The sequence below is a fragment of the Ictalurus furcatus genome, chromosome 6 (genome assembly GCF_023375685.1).
Source record: "Ictalurus furcatus strain D&B chromosome 6, Billie_1.0, whole genome shotgun sequence".
Taxonomy (NCBI): Eukaryota; Metazoa; Chordata; class Actinopteri; order Siluriformes; family Ictaluridae; genus Ictalurus; species Ictalurus furcatus.
The window spans coordinates 32443983-32459702 of record NC_071260.1 but is presented as its reverse complement, the minus strand read 5'-3'; the positions used below and the strand labels follow the sequence as shown (position 1 = coordinate 32459702).

The 15720-nt window shown below is 40.6% G+C and overlaps 1 protein-coding gene across 1 annotated transcript in view; it reads left to right on the top strand.

Moving 5' to 3' along the window:
* Window positions 1–15720, top strand: part of itgbl1 (integrin, beta-like 1) — a 57183-nt gene that overhangs the window by 8766 nt on the left and 32697 nt on the right. Inside the window, exons 3-6 of the mRNA XM_053627715.1 lie at window positions 6225–6371; window positions 8317–8439; window positions 10417–10557; window positions 14511–14651. Of these exons, the coding sequence (XP_053483690.1) occupies window positions 6225–6371; window positions 8317–8439; window positions 10417–10557; window positions 14511–14651 (552 nt within the window). The remainder of the gene's footprint in view (window positions 1–6224; window positions 6372–8316; window positions 8440–10416; window positions 10558–14510; window positions 14652–15720) is intronic.

The window sequence follows — 15720 nt, the reverse complement described above, 5'->3', positions numbered from 1 at the left end:
AAACTCAGCAAAACAAAACAGAAAAAAAAGAAAGAAAGAAACGTCCTCTCACATTCAACTGCAAAGTGGAGGTGGATATCAGAAGGAACAGTCAGTATCTGGTGTAACCTCCAGCTGCTTTAAGTACTACAGCGCATCTCATCCTCATGGACTGCACCAGATTGGTCAGTTCTTGCTGTGAGATGTTCCTCCACTCTTCCACCAAGGCATTTACAAGTTCTCCATCACGTCTTGGGGGACACACATGCTTACACGTAATTTTCCACTGCGAGGACGATCAGCTGTCCTTCCTGTCTCCCTGTAGCACCGTCTCAGACGTCTTATGTTACAGACATTACAGTTTATTGCTCTGAACACATCTGCAGTCCTCATGCCTCCCTGCAGCAGGTCTATGTTATGTTCATGCAGGAGAGCAGGAACCCTAGACATCTTTGTCCTGGTGTTTTTCAGAGTCAGTGCAAAGGTCTCTTTAGTGTCCTAACTTATTGTAACTGTGACATTAATCACCGAGCGCCTGTAAACTGTTCGTGTCTTAAGGACTGTTCCACAGCTGCATGTGCAATAATTGTTTACGGTTCATTGAACAAGCGTGAAAAACATCCTTTAAACCCTTTCTGATAAAGATCTGTAAAGACTATGTGGATTTTACAAAATCTTTAAAATACAGTCTCCTGAAAAAGGGACGTTTCTTTTTTATTTATTTTTATTTTTTGCTGAATATATATGCTGTAAACAGTGTATTTTTCTGGAGATTTGAGTTGTTATGACACACATGTGAGATGTGAAATTCTTCACAATTTAAGGTAAACACGCAACAAAGAGGACTAGTCATATGTTCCACTGCTGAAAATATAAATATTTGACGTATTAGTATTATTGAAATTGTTGCTTCCTAACAGGATCAGGTTGAATGAATGCTTGCATGAAACATTTTTTCCATGTAACGGTTTGAACATATTTTCCATCAAGTTCTAAGGGTTCTTAATATGAAGTTCTTCCATACTGGGATCTATTCGTTCCCATTACAGATTTCCCATTAGCTTTTAATGGGGCTCTTTAGTTTTATTCTAGAATAGCAACTTCTAAAACATCTCCTGTGAGATTCAATTCTTTCTAATGCTTATCATCTCTTCAGCATTTTAACTTCTCCTTTAGCCAATCATTTTCCGTTATCATTCATAGATGGCATGATTCCACTTTTTCTTGACCATTACTGATATCCATACCGAAGCCTTGAGTATCGGCCAATACCGATACCCATTCCGTAAGCTTTAAAAAAAAATAAAATTTAGTTTTATTTTTACCTGAAGTAAACAGTTGCATTTTATGTAAAAATAAATAAATAAATAAATAAATTAACAGGAAAGAATACGTAGCTAAAAACACGTCGTACAAAACTGTAGCTTTTTCTCAAACAATCTCAAACGCACAAAAGGCACTTACAAATATAATAAAGTATAAAGCATCAATATAATAAAGTCAAAACTAACAAAAAAATATATACTATTTTAATATTTGTTACAGGATCAGATCTAATTCATTCATTTTATTCCCAAAATCAGATTCTCCTTATTTTTATATGTATAGTATCGACCTGGTACTGATCCTGGTTATTGGATCAGCATCATCTCTAATAATCAGTAATCATCATTGTTTAAGTCCAAAGTGTCCGTAGTGTATGAATGGGTGTGTGAGTGTGTATGTGATTGTGCCCTGCGATGGATTGGCACCCTGTCCAGGGTGTACCCCGCCTTGTGCCCCATGCTCCCTGGGATAGACTCCAGGTTCCCCGTGACCGTGAAAAGGAGTAAGATGGATGGATGGATGGATATATATATATATATATATATAGATATTGATATAGATAGATAGATAGATAGATAGATATACATATTTCAAAATATTAAATTAAGCCAACATACTGTACAGTATATCATCCTCAGCCATGCATTCACACATAAATCATGCCAAGTGTCCACTCGTTTATTTTATTCAGTCATAGATGCAGATTGTATTCAGTGTGTAATTAACTGTACTGACAGCCTGTAGTGCTGCATCATTACAGATGTGAATGTCACTGAAGTCCATTAGGACCAGTGAATCACCACTAAACCACCGACTATTAACACAAGGTCGTCATCAGAGACAACCGAGCTCCTAAAAAAAACATCAAACATGTCTACAATCACCTGTTAAACCATCCATTATGTTATAACCTCGTATAAAAAATAAAGTCCTGAAATACCATTATTAACCATTAGCAATAATGACTACTAAAGCAACAGGAATCAATAGGACCCATGATTTTTTATATTTTTTCCCCGTTTCTTTTCAGCAGGGTGAACAGGGTTTGTGAAGCGCGGGAGCAGAGATGATGCGTTCTGCCCTTGAGCAGCAGTGTCAAGTTGCATTATGGACGCTAAACCTACGGAGACGAGTGTGTGATTGCAGGAGGGCTTTTGATTATGTGGGAATAAAGACTTTTCTTTTTTTTTTTTCTTTCATTAATGTGTTTCATGCTATCAGGGGCATCAAAGCGCATTAGCATGGCCCTTGTTGTATAGTTACACAAGCGCGCGGGATTCACAGGAACAGAGGCAGCCTGGCTTAACCTGAGCTCCCCGTTAACGCGCCCCTGAGGCTCTGAGTCGATCCATTTTCGTCTTCACCTTGGAATAATTTGAAAATGGCGTGTGAAGAAATGCATTTCAGGAGGCATTCCTTTTCATTACGTGCTTGCATAATTCATAACACAATCTACCGACCACACAGTAAAGGCACACAAAAGGAAAGAAAAATAGTGAAAAACACCGGTAATGCTTCGGCTAGAAAGAATCCCAGAATATCCTCTGAAAAAATATTCATCATGAAGAGTGATCTGACCTGTTTTTGATGGGATTTTTATCATCAGCACTCAGTCTGTCAGTCAGTCAGTCAGTAATGTGTGTGACGTGAGGTTAGTCAGGTTTGTCTGATCTGACACTGTGAGAAGGGATCGCTTATATCATGATATACTGAACACGTATTTATATGCTTTACACATTCAATGTACAATGGCGCAATATTTTAAAAAGAAAACAGAGAACGTCGACCCTGTTTATACACGGCAATCTGTAACGGTACATTTGTCGCTTTTATCCAAAGCGACAAATGAGGAAATACGAGCAAAGCGATATATCAAGCGGAGAACAATACGAGTCGTGCTACTGTACAAGATCTATAATCGAGTTCTAGAGAAGCAAAATGCGCAGAGTAGAGGTGTAAGAGCCAGGGGAGGTTTTTTTTTGGGGGGGGGGTTGTTTGTAAATAATGTGGGGGTTGGTGTTTTAGGGGTTAGTTAGGTGTTCACGGAAGAGGTGGGTCTTTAGCTGTTTTTTGAAGATGGAGACAGATTCTGTGGTCCGGATTGAGGTCGGAAGTTCATTCCACCACTGAGGGACTGTTAGTGTGAAGGTTCTGGAAAGGGATCTTGATCCACACTGAGTAGGTAGTACTAAGCGTCGGTCGTTAACCGATCGCAGATTGCGTGAGGGAACGTAAGCCTTCAGGAGGGAGTTGAGGTAGGGGGCACTGTTCCAGACAAGGTCTTGTACGTGAGCATCAAGGCCTTGAATTTGATCCGGGCGGATACAGGAAGCCAGTGGAGGGAGATGAAGAGGGTGTGACATGCGTCCTTTTGGGCCGGTTGAAGACGAGGCGTGCTGCTACATTCTGAATCATCTAAAGGGGTTTGATGGAGCTGGCTGGGAGGCCTGGGAGTAATGCGGGAATCGAGTTCCCAACCCCGGAGGTGTGAGGCAAACATGCTAACCACTAAGCCACCGTGACCCCCCCAGGTTAAGTAAATATGCATAGTAAAATAATAAGCAAAATATAATGTTATAAATTAGTTGTTTGAATGTTATATCTGGCAATGTGAAATCAATGAAATAAGAGTGGGCTGCACACACACACACACACACACACACACACACACACACACACACACACATAGTAATGGGGTTTCCCTAGTAAAACACAGTAAAGCTTGTGAAAAGGAAGAGTGTTATTGGCTTGTACATCACACTGCCCTTCACACCTTCACCAAACTCTTTACTGTACACATCTGAAACCTTTCACAAAATCCATCTCTGAGCTCATGTGACCCAGGGACATAATGTCATTCTCCACCCAGCCATTTCATTTACCAACCGGGATTCAGGGATATGCAACCCCAATTCCAAAAAAAAAAAAAAGTTGGGACCGTATGGAAGATGCTAGTAAAAACGAAGAGGGATGGTTTGTAAATGGACTTTGACTTGTATTTAAACAACGTTTAATTACATATGACCAACGTTGATTTTGAAATCGATGCATGCAGCACGTTCCAAAAAAGATGGGACGGGGGCAGCTTAGGACTAATAGCGATGTGACGAGTTGAAATAAGAAGGTGATGTGAAACAGGTGAGGCAATCGTCTAATCATTGTGTATAAGGAGCCTCCAAAAACAAGGCCTAGTCCTTCAAGAGATCACTTCCGGTGCGAGAACTCTGTGCGCGTCTGGCTGCCGCTCAACACGTGACTCTTTCTACTCACGGTCATGGTCACACTCTTGATTTAATCTGTACTTCCGGGTTTGATATTGCATCAATCTCCTCTTTTGACACCGGCATCTCTGATCATAAGCTCATTGAATGTAGTCTACCTGCTCAAAAGAAATGCAGTAACACTATGATATCCTATCGGGACCTTAAATCTGTCGATGCCACATTGATCTCTGCTTCCATTGCTTCCTCTACAATTTCTGATGTTTTTGATATCTCCTGTCCTGCAATGATACTCTCAAAATACCAGTCTGTTATTTCTGATATTTAGCTTAATCACGCTCCTATGAAGACTACGCCTGTCCTCTGCTTCCACACGTCCCCCTGGAATACACCTGAGCTCCGGACCTTAAAAGTCATTAGTAGACGGCTCGAGCGGCTTTGTAGGAAAACTGGTCTTAGTGTTTACCAGCTAGCTCTCACTGATCCCCTCAACACATACAAAACCGCTCTGAATGCTAACTATGTTCCCACAATGATCAATAAAGAAAGCAGTAGGCTTAAGGTTTTGTCTGGCACAATCAATAAGCTAACCCAACCTTCAGCTCATGATGTTCTGAAGAGCATCTGAAGAGCTTTGTTGGTCTTTTCTGAATTACTTCCAGGAAAAGTTGAATCCTGTCTGTCAGTGCTTTATAGGCAAGGCCTCGGATTGTAATGTTCTGCCTGACCACTCTTGTCAACAGTTGTCTAGCTTTACTCCTACGAACCCCTCATCTGTCAGTGACTTAATAGTCAAATCCAGTTCTTCATCTTGCCACCTTTATCCTTCTCCTACATTTCTCCTCAAATGCTGTCATTCTGTCCTTTCATAAACAGATCTTTTAGCTTCTGCTTCTCTCCCTCTAGCGCTTAAAACTGCCGCAGTGACTCCAGTTCTTTAAAAAATATATATATATAACTTGGACCCTACTGTTCTTTCTAATTTTCACCCTGTCTCTAACTTACCGTTCATTTCTAAAATACTGGAAAGCACAGTTGCGTCCCAGCTCCAATCTCCAATCTCTTAGACCCCTTTCAATCTGGCAGAAAGATACGTACACATTTTGGAGCAACGTGCGCTTCCATCCAGAGCAGGACAACGCCAAACCCACATTCTGCCCGGATTACAAGCGCATGGTCGCGTAAACAGAGAGTGCGGGTGCGAGCATGGCCCGCTGCAGTCCTGACCTGTCTTCGATTGAGAACGTGTGGCGCATTATGAAGCGCAAAATAAGGCGATGAAGGAACCGTACAATCACGCAGCTGAAGAAATGCGTAATGGAAGAATGGTCGCTAAACTTAACCAACTGGAGTCTTCACTCAGCGTCCAAACGCTTAATAAGTCTTATTAAAAGAAAAGCTGATCTTACACAGTGCTGAACAATCGACTGTCCCAACTTTTTTGGAGTGTGTTGCAGTCATCAGATTTGACATGAGTGTATATTTATCAAAAATACAGTAATTCCCAAAGTAATACATCAAATAATGTGTTTTCGATATTCAATACAGCGGGAACTGAATTTTCAAACGACTCTTTTTGTTTGTTTGTTTGTTTGTTTTTCCTTTTCCATGCTGTCCCAACTTTTTCGGGATTGCGGTCGTACCTTCTATTCGAAATAATCAATAGCTGTCAAGTGTGTTTCTGTGTTGTCATTGCAGGTCATGGAGCATGTGACTGTGGTAAGTGTGAGTGTGATGATGACTGGTTTGGAGAAGCCTGTCAGTACCAGGAGAACTGCAACCTCTCTAAACGAAAAAGCAAAGACCTGTGCCGCAACGCTCAGGGAGTGGTGTGCTCCAATGCAGGTGAGAGAGAGAGACATATTACACCTACAGCTTGTGAATCTGACCTTGCGATGCTCTCCACTTTCTATCCCCAGAACACATCCAGCTGAATTCTGCTGCAGAATTATTAGTAACCTTCATGAAAATGAGAAAGTTTTCAAAAAATGATATCAAACATCTCATACGACGCTATATGAATACGTTATACGCTTTCATTTAAACACAATATATTGATTCGTGCATAAAATGTTATCTTAAATATTTGCCCCCCAGGGAAAACCACTTGTTTCAAAAGTATTGGGACTTCTGCAGTTAATATTTTGTGAAAAACAACACAGAGTCTCTTCCTGCGCTGTTTGATAAAGACAGAGAACCTTTTATAGACCTTTTAAAGAGCTTTATTTTTAGGTTTCCAAATAACCTCCTGGCAGAAGAACCGGGTTTTGGGCAAAAATGTTCTCAATGGGATTCATAATGCTATCAATTTTCACAACAGCCTGTAGACAATTGGATTCAAAACAGCTCCAAACCATTAATGAGCCACCTCCATATTTTACAATGAGTACCAGAGGCTTTTCTCAGCATTTCACTGCCAAAATCGTGATGGCATTTTTGGCAAAATAAATTAGCTTTCATTAGGTCTCATCTGACCGAAACGCAACACTGATTGAGGAGTTAGTGGACAGGTAATGGAGAGGTAATGCATGTAAACAGCTTGCGATCGTGGAAGTAACATCTAAAAATGATTGGTGAAACTCTAAGAATCAAATACACTGCAATTCTGAAACTGTCATCTTAGGATTTTTCTTTGCCTGCCTCAGCATCTCACCACAGTGTGGGAGGTCAGTATGCTCATGGGTCCAATTCCTGGTAACTACTGCAGAACGTTTTATGCCTCCATTTATGCGCCTTTTCTTGTATGCACGATACGCATTTAAGTATATTTTAAGGGTGTCAATAATTTTGACATTTGCTTGGAGAGAAAAAAAAAAGCTATAATGCTGAAAGACTTTAAGTTATCACAGGAAATGTACAGGAAGTAGTCTCTCTTGTTATTAAAAGGGAAAAATTTGAATCACTGTGAATGGGTTTTTTCCACAATATGTCTTTGTTTTTTTTTGTTTTTTTGTACAGTACAGTTCTTACCTATTCTTCTAAAGGGTGCCAGTAATTATGAGGCTGGCACCTTGTATGCACAAATGTAATTTTCTTGTGATTCAATGCTTCATATACTGCCTTTTCCAAACAGCACAGAAAGACACTTTCACGGTTAAACATCCGTACGCATTTGAATGTCCCCCCTCATGTGTACACAATGACCCCTCATGTGTACACAATGACCCCACATGTTTCATTCAAAAGAAGTCCTGGATTCAGAAGCCAGTGTTGTATATACTATAACCAGTTCAGTGTGTGTGTAGATGTGGAAATGTTCTTGAACATACGTACATGTCATGTCTGTGGGTGTGCACATGATACCAGCATACTGACAAACCCAATAAACTCAGCTGTAGTCATAATAACCTTCTTCATGACCTTTAACCCTGACTTCTGAGGGTGAAGGTCCAGCTGTCACACCCCCTGCTGCTGCACCTGCCTCTGACTCGATAATCTCCGCATCATCTGATTCCCGTTAACGTTCCCACCGCTGTGAATAGTCCGGAATATTCTGTAGGACTATGCAAAGTCTTTAAAGCAGTTTTAATGCTGAACTCTCCATGTGGTTCCAGTCCAGTGTGTGTGTGTGTGTGTGTGTGTGTGTGCACCTATGGGGTGTTTATGTTTATATGAATTTGCAGCTAGGTGTCAGGTGTCTGCTTATAGGCTTGTGTGAAGTGTGTGCATGTCTATTTGTATGCATGCATACCTGCGTGTTGAGTGATAAGTGGTACTGAAAGGATGGCTGCGTGCGTGCGTGTGTGTGTGTGTGTGTGTGTGTGTGTGTGTGTGTGTGTGTGTCCGACAGGAACGTGTCTTTGCGGCAGCTGCGATTGCCGCAATCCCGATGGCAAAGGCCTCATCAGCGGCCAGTACTGTGAGTGTGACGACAGCCAGTGTCTAGACGAGGATTCAGGGGAGGTTTGTGGAGGTACGTCTCCCTGATCATCCACGTCCACTTCTCTTTTCACGTCTCTAACATCAATCAATTAGACTAGCTCTGCACCACAGCGCTGTTGACTTCTCTAATCAGAAGGTGTTGATTCATTCTCTATAACAGCAGGGTTCTGACACTATGTTATTGTTTCCATAGTAACAACTAATTCACAGGGACTTATATGGCAGACACTCCACATGACCTAAGCCTTATATACACACATATATATATATAAACAAAAACCTGATTTTGTTGTTTAACAAAGAGAGCGGTATAATGCTTGATATAGTGACGTTTTCTGTTAGGAGATATTTATGTAAGATTTATGGAAGGAGTCTCGAGTGTCTTCAGGACAGAGGAGTTAGCACTGTCTGGTTTCTCTATAATATAATAAGCTGTAGGGTGTTTTTTTGTTTGTTTGTTTGTTTGTTTTATTAACTTCAAGAGAGAGAAAATAAAAAAGAAAGGCGTGTGAGGAATGATTATTTATAGCTCCTATAATACAGGTTAACGAATGAACTCGTCTCCCAGATGTACAACGTGAAACACATAACATTGAATGTAACTATAATTGATTGACAAAATGATGTTGTTCATTAATATATTAAAATGATCATTGTAAGGGTTGGCCTTGCACCTCCGTGGTTGGGGTTTTGAATCCCGTCTCCACCGTGTGTACGTGGAGTTTACACGTTCTCCCTGTGCGTCGGGGGTTTTTCTTCCCCCAGCCCAAAGGCATGCATTGTAGGCTGATTGGCATGTCTAAATTGTCTGTTATGTGTGTGTGTGATTGTGCCCAGCTATGGTTTGGCACCCCGTCCAGGTTGGTCCCCAGCCTCGTGCCCGAGTTCCCTGGTCTAGGCTCCAGGCTACCCGTGACCCTGTGTAGGGTAAGCGGTATGGACAATGGATGGATGGATGCATTATAATCGATGGCAAATCACTGTGGGTTGCTAACACAGCCCATTGTTTTATTCCGTGTGTAAATTACATTATAAAACTTTGATTCCACTGTAGTTGAATAGTTGAATAGGTGCACTTCATATCTCTGTCATATCACATTCCATTGCACTGCCAGGGCTTATTAAAATGACTCAGTTGCTGTGCGTGTAACCTGATTCGTCGCAGGAAGTGCGTTGAAAATAATATCACACGTTTATAATACATACGAGATTCGCATAAGGATGAGGTTAAGGTCAGGTACTGAACACTCTCGGTAAAAAAAAACAAACGCTATTAAACTGTACATTGTCCTTGTCGTGATGCACTCGAGTGTAATATTTATCTTAATGTTCTGTTTAATGTTATGTGTTTAACATTGTATATCTGGGAGACTTCAAGTGTCGTGTGTGATGTGCTTGACATGTTTCCTGTCCTTGTCCATCACAACCTCGCGAAGCAATGGTGCAGTTTATTACCCTTCTTTCAATGCCGCTGTACTTCTCCTCCCCGTTGATTTTTAATGCATAATGAATAACGTGATGGGGGGGAAAAAACGGTGTAATTTTTATTTTTTCCTTTCTAAAGTAGAGTCCATGCAATTTAAAGAAGTAACCGTATATATATTTGTTGTGAAATGTGAGTTGCTGTTATAAGGACAGTGGCTTTCGTTTTGCCAAGGTTAATTATATCTAATAGAGATAGGCACCTCATATACTCTCAGAGGCTTTGCAGCCCCAGTCGGCCCACTTCAATTAACTACAGTGAGTTAATTTGGGAAATGGGTATTCTGTTTTTGTACTGGGGCTTTATAGGAGACAGTCATTCAACTGCTTTGAAGGTTTCACCAAAACAGAGCTCGAATTTAAACCGCATTCCAGTGACTGTCAAGCATACAATGCAATTCTTAGGGGTGACGAGATAATGCTAGAGAGCCATGCAACTCTGACACTCAACTGGCTGTGATTTGTTCTCTCTCTCTCTCTCTCTCTCTCTCTCTCTCTCTCTCTCTCCTGTCGTCTTTGGTTGCAGGCCATGGAATGTGTTACTGTGGAAACTGTTACTGCTCGGCTGGTTGGCATGGAGATAAATGCGAATTCCAGTGTGACATCATCCCATGGGAAAGCAAACGGAGATGCACGTCTCCAGATGGCAAGATCTGCAGTAACCGAGGTTTGTTGTCTCATGCACTTTTTGCACCAGTTGATAGAGGTGCTATTGCAGTGATTCTGTCGTGTTATTGCAGGAGTACAATAGAGGGGTTTTCCTGAGAGAAGACACATGGGCTGTGTTTGGCTTAGTGCTACATCCCAGCCTCTTACTGCATAAATAACTCTAGGTGACAGGTATAGATGAGAATGGGACCCCTCTTGGCTCTGTTCCCAGACTAGTACTGGGAGTGGAGGAGAAAATCACGAAAAGGGATAGGATAGAGAAGAAGAAAAAAAAATCTTTCTGAGAATCACTAGCAAATGATTACTAGTAAATGATTTGGTAATTAGTCTCTGCTGTGATGAGTGAAAATGTTTGGGCTCGCACTACACCACTCTTCAGAAATGATACACTCTGTGACAGAACCAACAAGTAGGTCTTTTACGCATTATGCAGAAAATGCTAAATGCACATGCACCTTTCCCTTCGCCTCTACATTTAAGGCATTGGTTCTGGGTTATTCTGGATTCTGAAGTGAGAATGGATTCTGACAAGCAGTCTTCTGCAAAATGCTGCAAAATGAGCGAGGTTTATGCAGTGCCTGTAGCGCCTAACTAATCAGTGAAATCGTGTTGTAACTGAGGGAGAATTTCTCTCCTTCTTTCTCTCCCTCTGTCTCTGTCAGAACTCCAAGCATCATTGAAATAGTTAGATTCAAGCAAAGAGATGTTTGTTGGGCCCTTGAGCAAGGTCCTTAACCATCAACTGTCCAGTTGTATAAATGAGATATGTGTAAGTCACTCTGAATGATAGCGTCTGCCCAATGCTGTAAATGTAATTCTCGATTGCTTCAAGATTTTTTTTTTTCAAGCAGTTTTTAAAAAAAAAAAAAAACCACCATTTTATAATCTTCACCTGTCTAGTTTTGGGGTCTGTGCCCACTGTAGCCTCAGATTCCTGTTTTTAAGTTAAAGGACTGCAACCCAATGTGTTCTTCTGCTGTTGTATCCCATCACGTCACGGTTTGGCACCTTTCTATCTTAGTGCACTGCTTCTCCACTACAACCCGTCCCGCTCTCTCAGGTCCTCTGGGCTCGGAATTCTCTCTGTCCCTAGATTTCGTCTGTCACCCATGGGTGGCAGGTCTTTCAGTGTTGTAGCACCTAAAATCTGGAATTCTCTCCCTCTGACACTTCACAGCATCACAGCCATGTCAGAATTCAAATCCCAGTTAAAAACGGATCTGTTTTCTCAGTCTGATCTGTCCTGATCTGTTATAATGCATTTTCTCAGTGTCGTCACTGTCTATTTCTTTTCTGTGTTTGGTTGCTCATTGTTTTTCACATTGTGGGTTTGTACATGATTGTTCATTGTTTATGTGTCATTGTATTGTAAAGCGTCTTTGAGCTCTGGAAAGGTGCTATATAAATTAAACATATTATTATTATTATTATTATTATTATTATTATTATTATTGTTATTATCCACCTTAAGGTTCGGCATTCTGAGATGCTCCTCTGCTCACCACAGTTGTAAAGAGTGCTTATTTGAGTTATTATTTGACTATAGATTACCTGTCAGCTCTAACCAGTCTGGCCATTCTCCTCTGACCTCTCTAATCAACAAGGCATTTCCACCAACAGAACTGAACCAACATCGAACCAACAACCATGCCACAAAGTCACCGAGATCACATTCTTTCCCCATTCTGATGGTTGATGTACTGAAGCTCTTGACCTGTATCTGCATGATTTTATGCACTGCGCTGCTGCCACATGATTAGCTGATTGGACAATAGCATGAATGTGTATGGGGTATAGATGTTCCTATTAATATGGCCAGAGAGTGTAAATAACTTTTAAAATGTGATTTAAATGCAACTGAATTGGGCTGTCCAGTTTTATCTGTAACGCACAATACAATGTACGTGCTTAAAGATGCACAGGATTATAAATACAGTGGGGAAACCTAAACAGACTGAAGGCGGTTGAAATAGATTCAAGTTTGCTTTGCTTTAAAAAAATAATAAATAAATAACAATCACCACATTTGTTTGTTCCAGGGCAAAATTTAAGCTCTTTGTCACTCTTCAGCCTCTTCTGTTTTAATATTCTATTCCCAGGCTTCAATTACCTATTCTACTTTGCAGTTGATGGCTCTCAGTGGATCGCTGGTATCTAGTTAAATGCCAACATCCCTTTTACATTTAGCCATTCAGCCTCTCGGTCCCAGAAATAGCTTTTCATTAAATGGAAAACTGAAGTGTCAACAGCCTTCTGTTTTAAAGTCAGATGGTTCAGTTCAGGACCAATGCTGTAAAAGCTGCCATTAAAAAAAATCTATCAGTGGAAATTAAATTAACAGTCATTAAAAGTATAGCCGTCAGCATACGGAAGTTTTGGTACGGTGCCTTGGTAAAGTATTCAACCCCCCTTGGTGTTTTTCCTGTTTTGTTACATTACAACCTCCAATTAAAATGGATTTTTATTAGGATTTTGTCTAATGGACGTAACAGAATAGTCCAGAGTGTTGAAGTGGAATGAAAAAACACCTTGTTTTAAAAAATTATAATCAATTAAAACCTAACACCCCCCCTTACCCAAAGAACACCATTCCCAGAATGAAGCATGGTGGTGGCAGCATCGTGCTGTGGGGATGCTTTTCATTGGCAGGGACTAGAATGCTGGTCAAGATTGCAGGAAAAATGGATGGCACTATGTACAGTGCAGTTCCTGATGAAATTTGAGACTGGGCTGGAGGGTCACCTCCCATGACCCTAAACATACTGCTATAGCTACATTAGAGTGGGTTAAAGGGAAATATTTTAATGTCTTGGAATGGCTTAGTCAAAGCCCAGACCTCAATCCAATTGAGAATTGCTGTACACCAACACATCCCATCTAACTTGAAGGAGCTGAAATAGTTTTGCCTTTAAGAATGGGCAAAAAAATCCCAGTGGCTAGATGTGCTAAGCTAATAGAGACATATCATAAGACACTTGCAGCTGTAATTTTTTTGCACCTCTAATGTGGTAGGCATGTTGTGTAAATCAAATGGTACATCCCCCACCCCACCCACCCACCCACCCCCATAATTAAATAAACAAACAAACAAACAAATAAATGAATGCTATTTTCATGATGTAATGCAACGAAACAGGAAAAACACTGGGGGTGGGGTTTGGGGGGGGGGGTATCACACACTTATCCACTCCTAGGGACAATACAGAGAAGTCACTCCACCTACTAATTTGAGGAAACCCATGTGAATAGACTATATAAAATTCCCCACAAACAACAACTCAAGCTCAGGATTGAATCATGGACCCTGCAGCTATGAGGCAGCAATGTTCCCCGCTGTGCCACCATGCCCCCATAGTCAGACTGTCATTATCTGAAAATACACCGATCCTCTTGATAGAGAGAACAATGCAAATGAACATGAAATAAGAAAGCGCAAAGGATGTAAGGTTATTGCAGGTCAGAGCAGTGGCAGCAGCAGTATGAGGCTGGCAGATGGCAGGGCTATCCGTGTGCCCTCTCTTCACTGGAGCAGATGAAAGAAAATGGGATTTTGAGCAGTGTAGCAGCTTGGCTCGGGCGCATCCAACAGAAGGTGTTTCCCCTGACTCTGTTCCTCCGCAAAACTGTTCTCGAAACTTATTGGAGCTGGCTGAAGCCACTTCTCTCCTTTCAGTTCTACATATAAAAAATGTTCTTCGTCTGGTTAAAGCTGTCGTTATTTGGTTATTTATGTCAACATGTTTACTGGTAACTATTATGCACTATTCAGTAATCAGTATAACGACACTAATAGGGAAACGTTAAGAGTGGCGACTGTAAGTATGAGCCCACTGAGACTGGGACATTGTAGCTTTTTAACCATTAGGTTTCATGTTCTCTTTGAAGATGTTTTATAAAGTTTATGAAACTACACTTGATGAAAGCTCTACCATCTATCGTTTTCCTTGGCAGGGACATGTGTATGTGGAGAATGTACCTGCTATGATGTAGATCCATCAGGGGACTGGGGTGACATTCATGGAGACACATGCGAGTGTGACGAGAGGAGCTGCCATGCTACATATGACAGATACTCAGACGAGTTCTGCTCTGGTAAAACAAGCATGGGTTTTTTTTTTTTTTTATGTCTTAATTGCGTTTGCTTAAATTGTCAGATTAATGACAACAGCTAGTACATTCATCTGATGTCGAGTTGATTTTTGCTGGTAAATGGTTGTGTTATGAAATTTTCCAGGCTGACGTATATTAGAACAATAACATGACTAACAATTTAGCTTAACAACTGGTTTGTTAGATAGAGTCACATAATTGGGATTATGTTAAACATTACTAACATAACAAACTTTCTCTAAAGCCCCATTCGGATTGATGAGGTGGTAGGGCCATTCAGTTATTACCACAGGATCTTAATGAATTTGTCAAGTCACTCATTTTTTTCCACACACACGCCTAGAAAGACTGCACCATATTTTACCTTCTATAAAATAACCAGTAGAAATAATCTCAGGCAATGTATGCTTATCTCCCATTTAAATTGACATGATTCCAAAGATACATGATTACACAGACACTCCAGGAAACCGTAAATCTCCCATCAATCCCAAAACCGAACTATTCGTTTAGTATTAGCGGAGTTTAAAGCGATAGTTCACTCAAAAATGAAAATTCTGTCATCGAGTACTCGCCCTCATGTCGTTTCAAACCCAAAAGACTTTCATTCATCTTCCCAAAACAAATGTAAACGTCTTTAATGCAACCTGGGAGATCTGCATTTAAAGTCCCTCCATTTACAGTCCATGTAAACAAAACTTTCTAGCTCCAAAATGTTCATAAAGACGTCGTAGAAGTATCGGTATGCTTTCGGTATACGAATGCTTTCATTAAAAATGTCTTCATTTGTGTTCCAAAGATGAATGAAAGTGTTATGGGTTTGGACCGACATGAGGGCAAGTAATCAATGATGGATTTTTCATTTTTAGGTGAACTATCCCTTTAAAATGCAGACCAATAAAACGTAGGTAATATTTAAAAAGTCAGATAAGCAATACTACCAGGGGTTTTAGGTTATTAGTTATTGATTTCCTAGCACAAGTTTAGCCTACAGCCATATTATGGTCATGTGACCTACTAATAATCGAGTGTAATTTGCTCAGCCACAAGT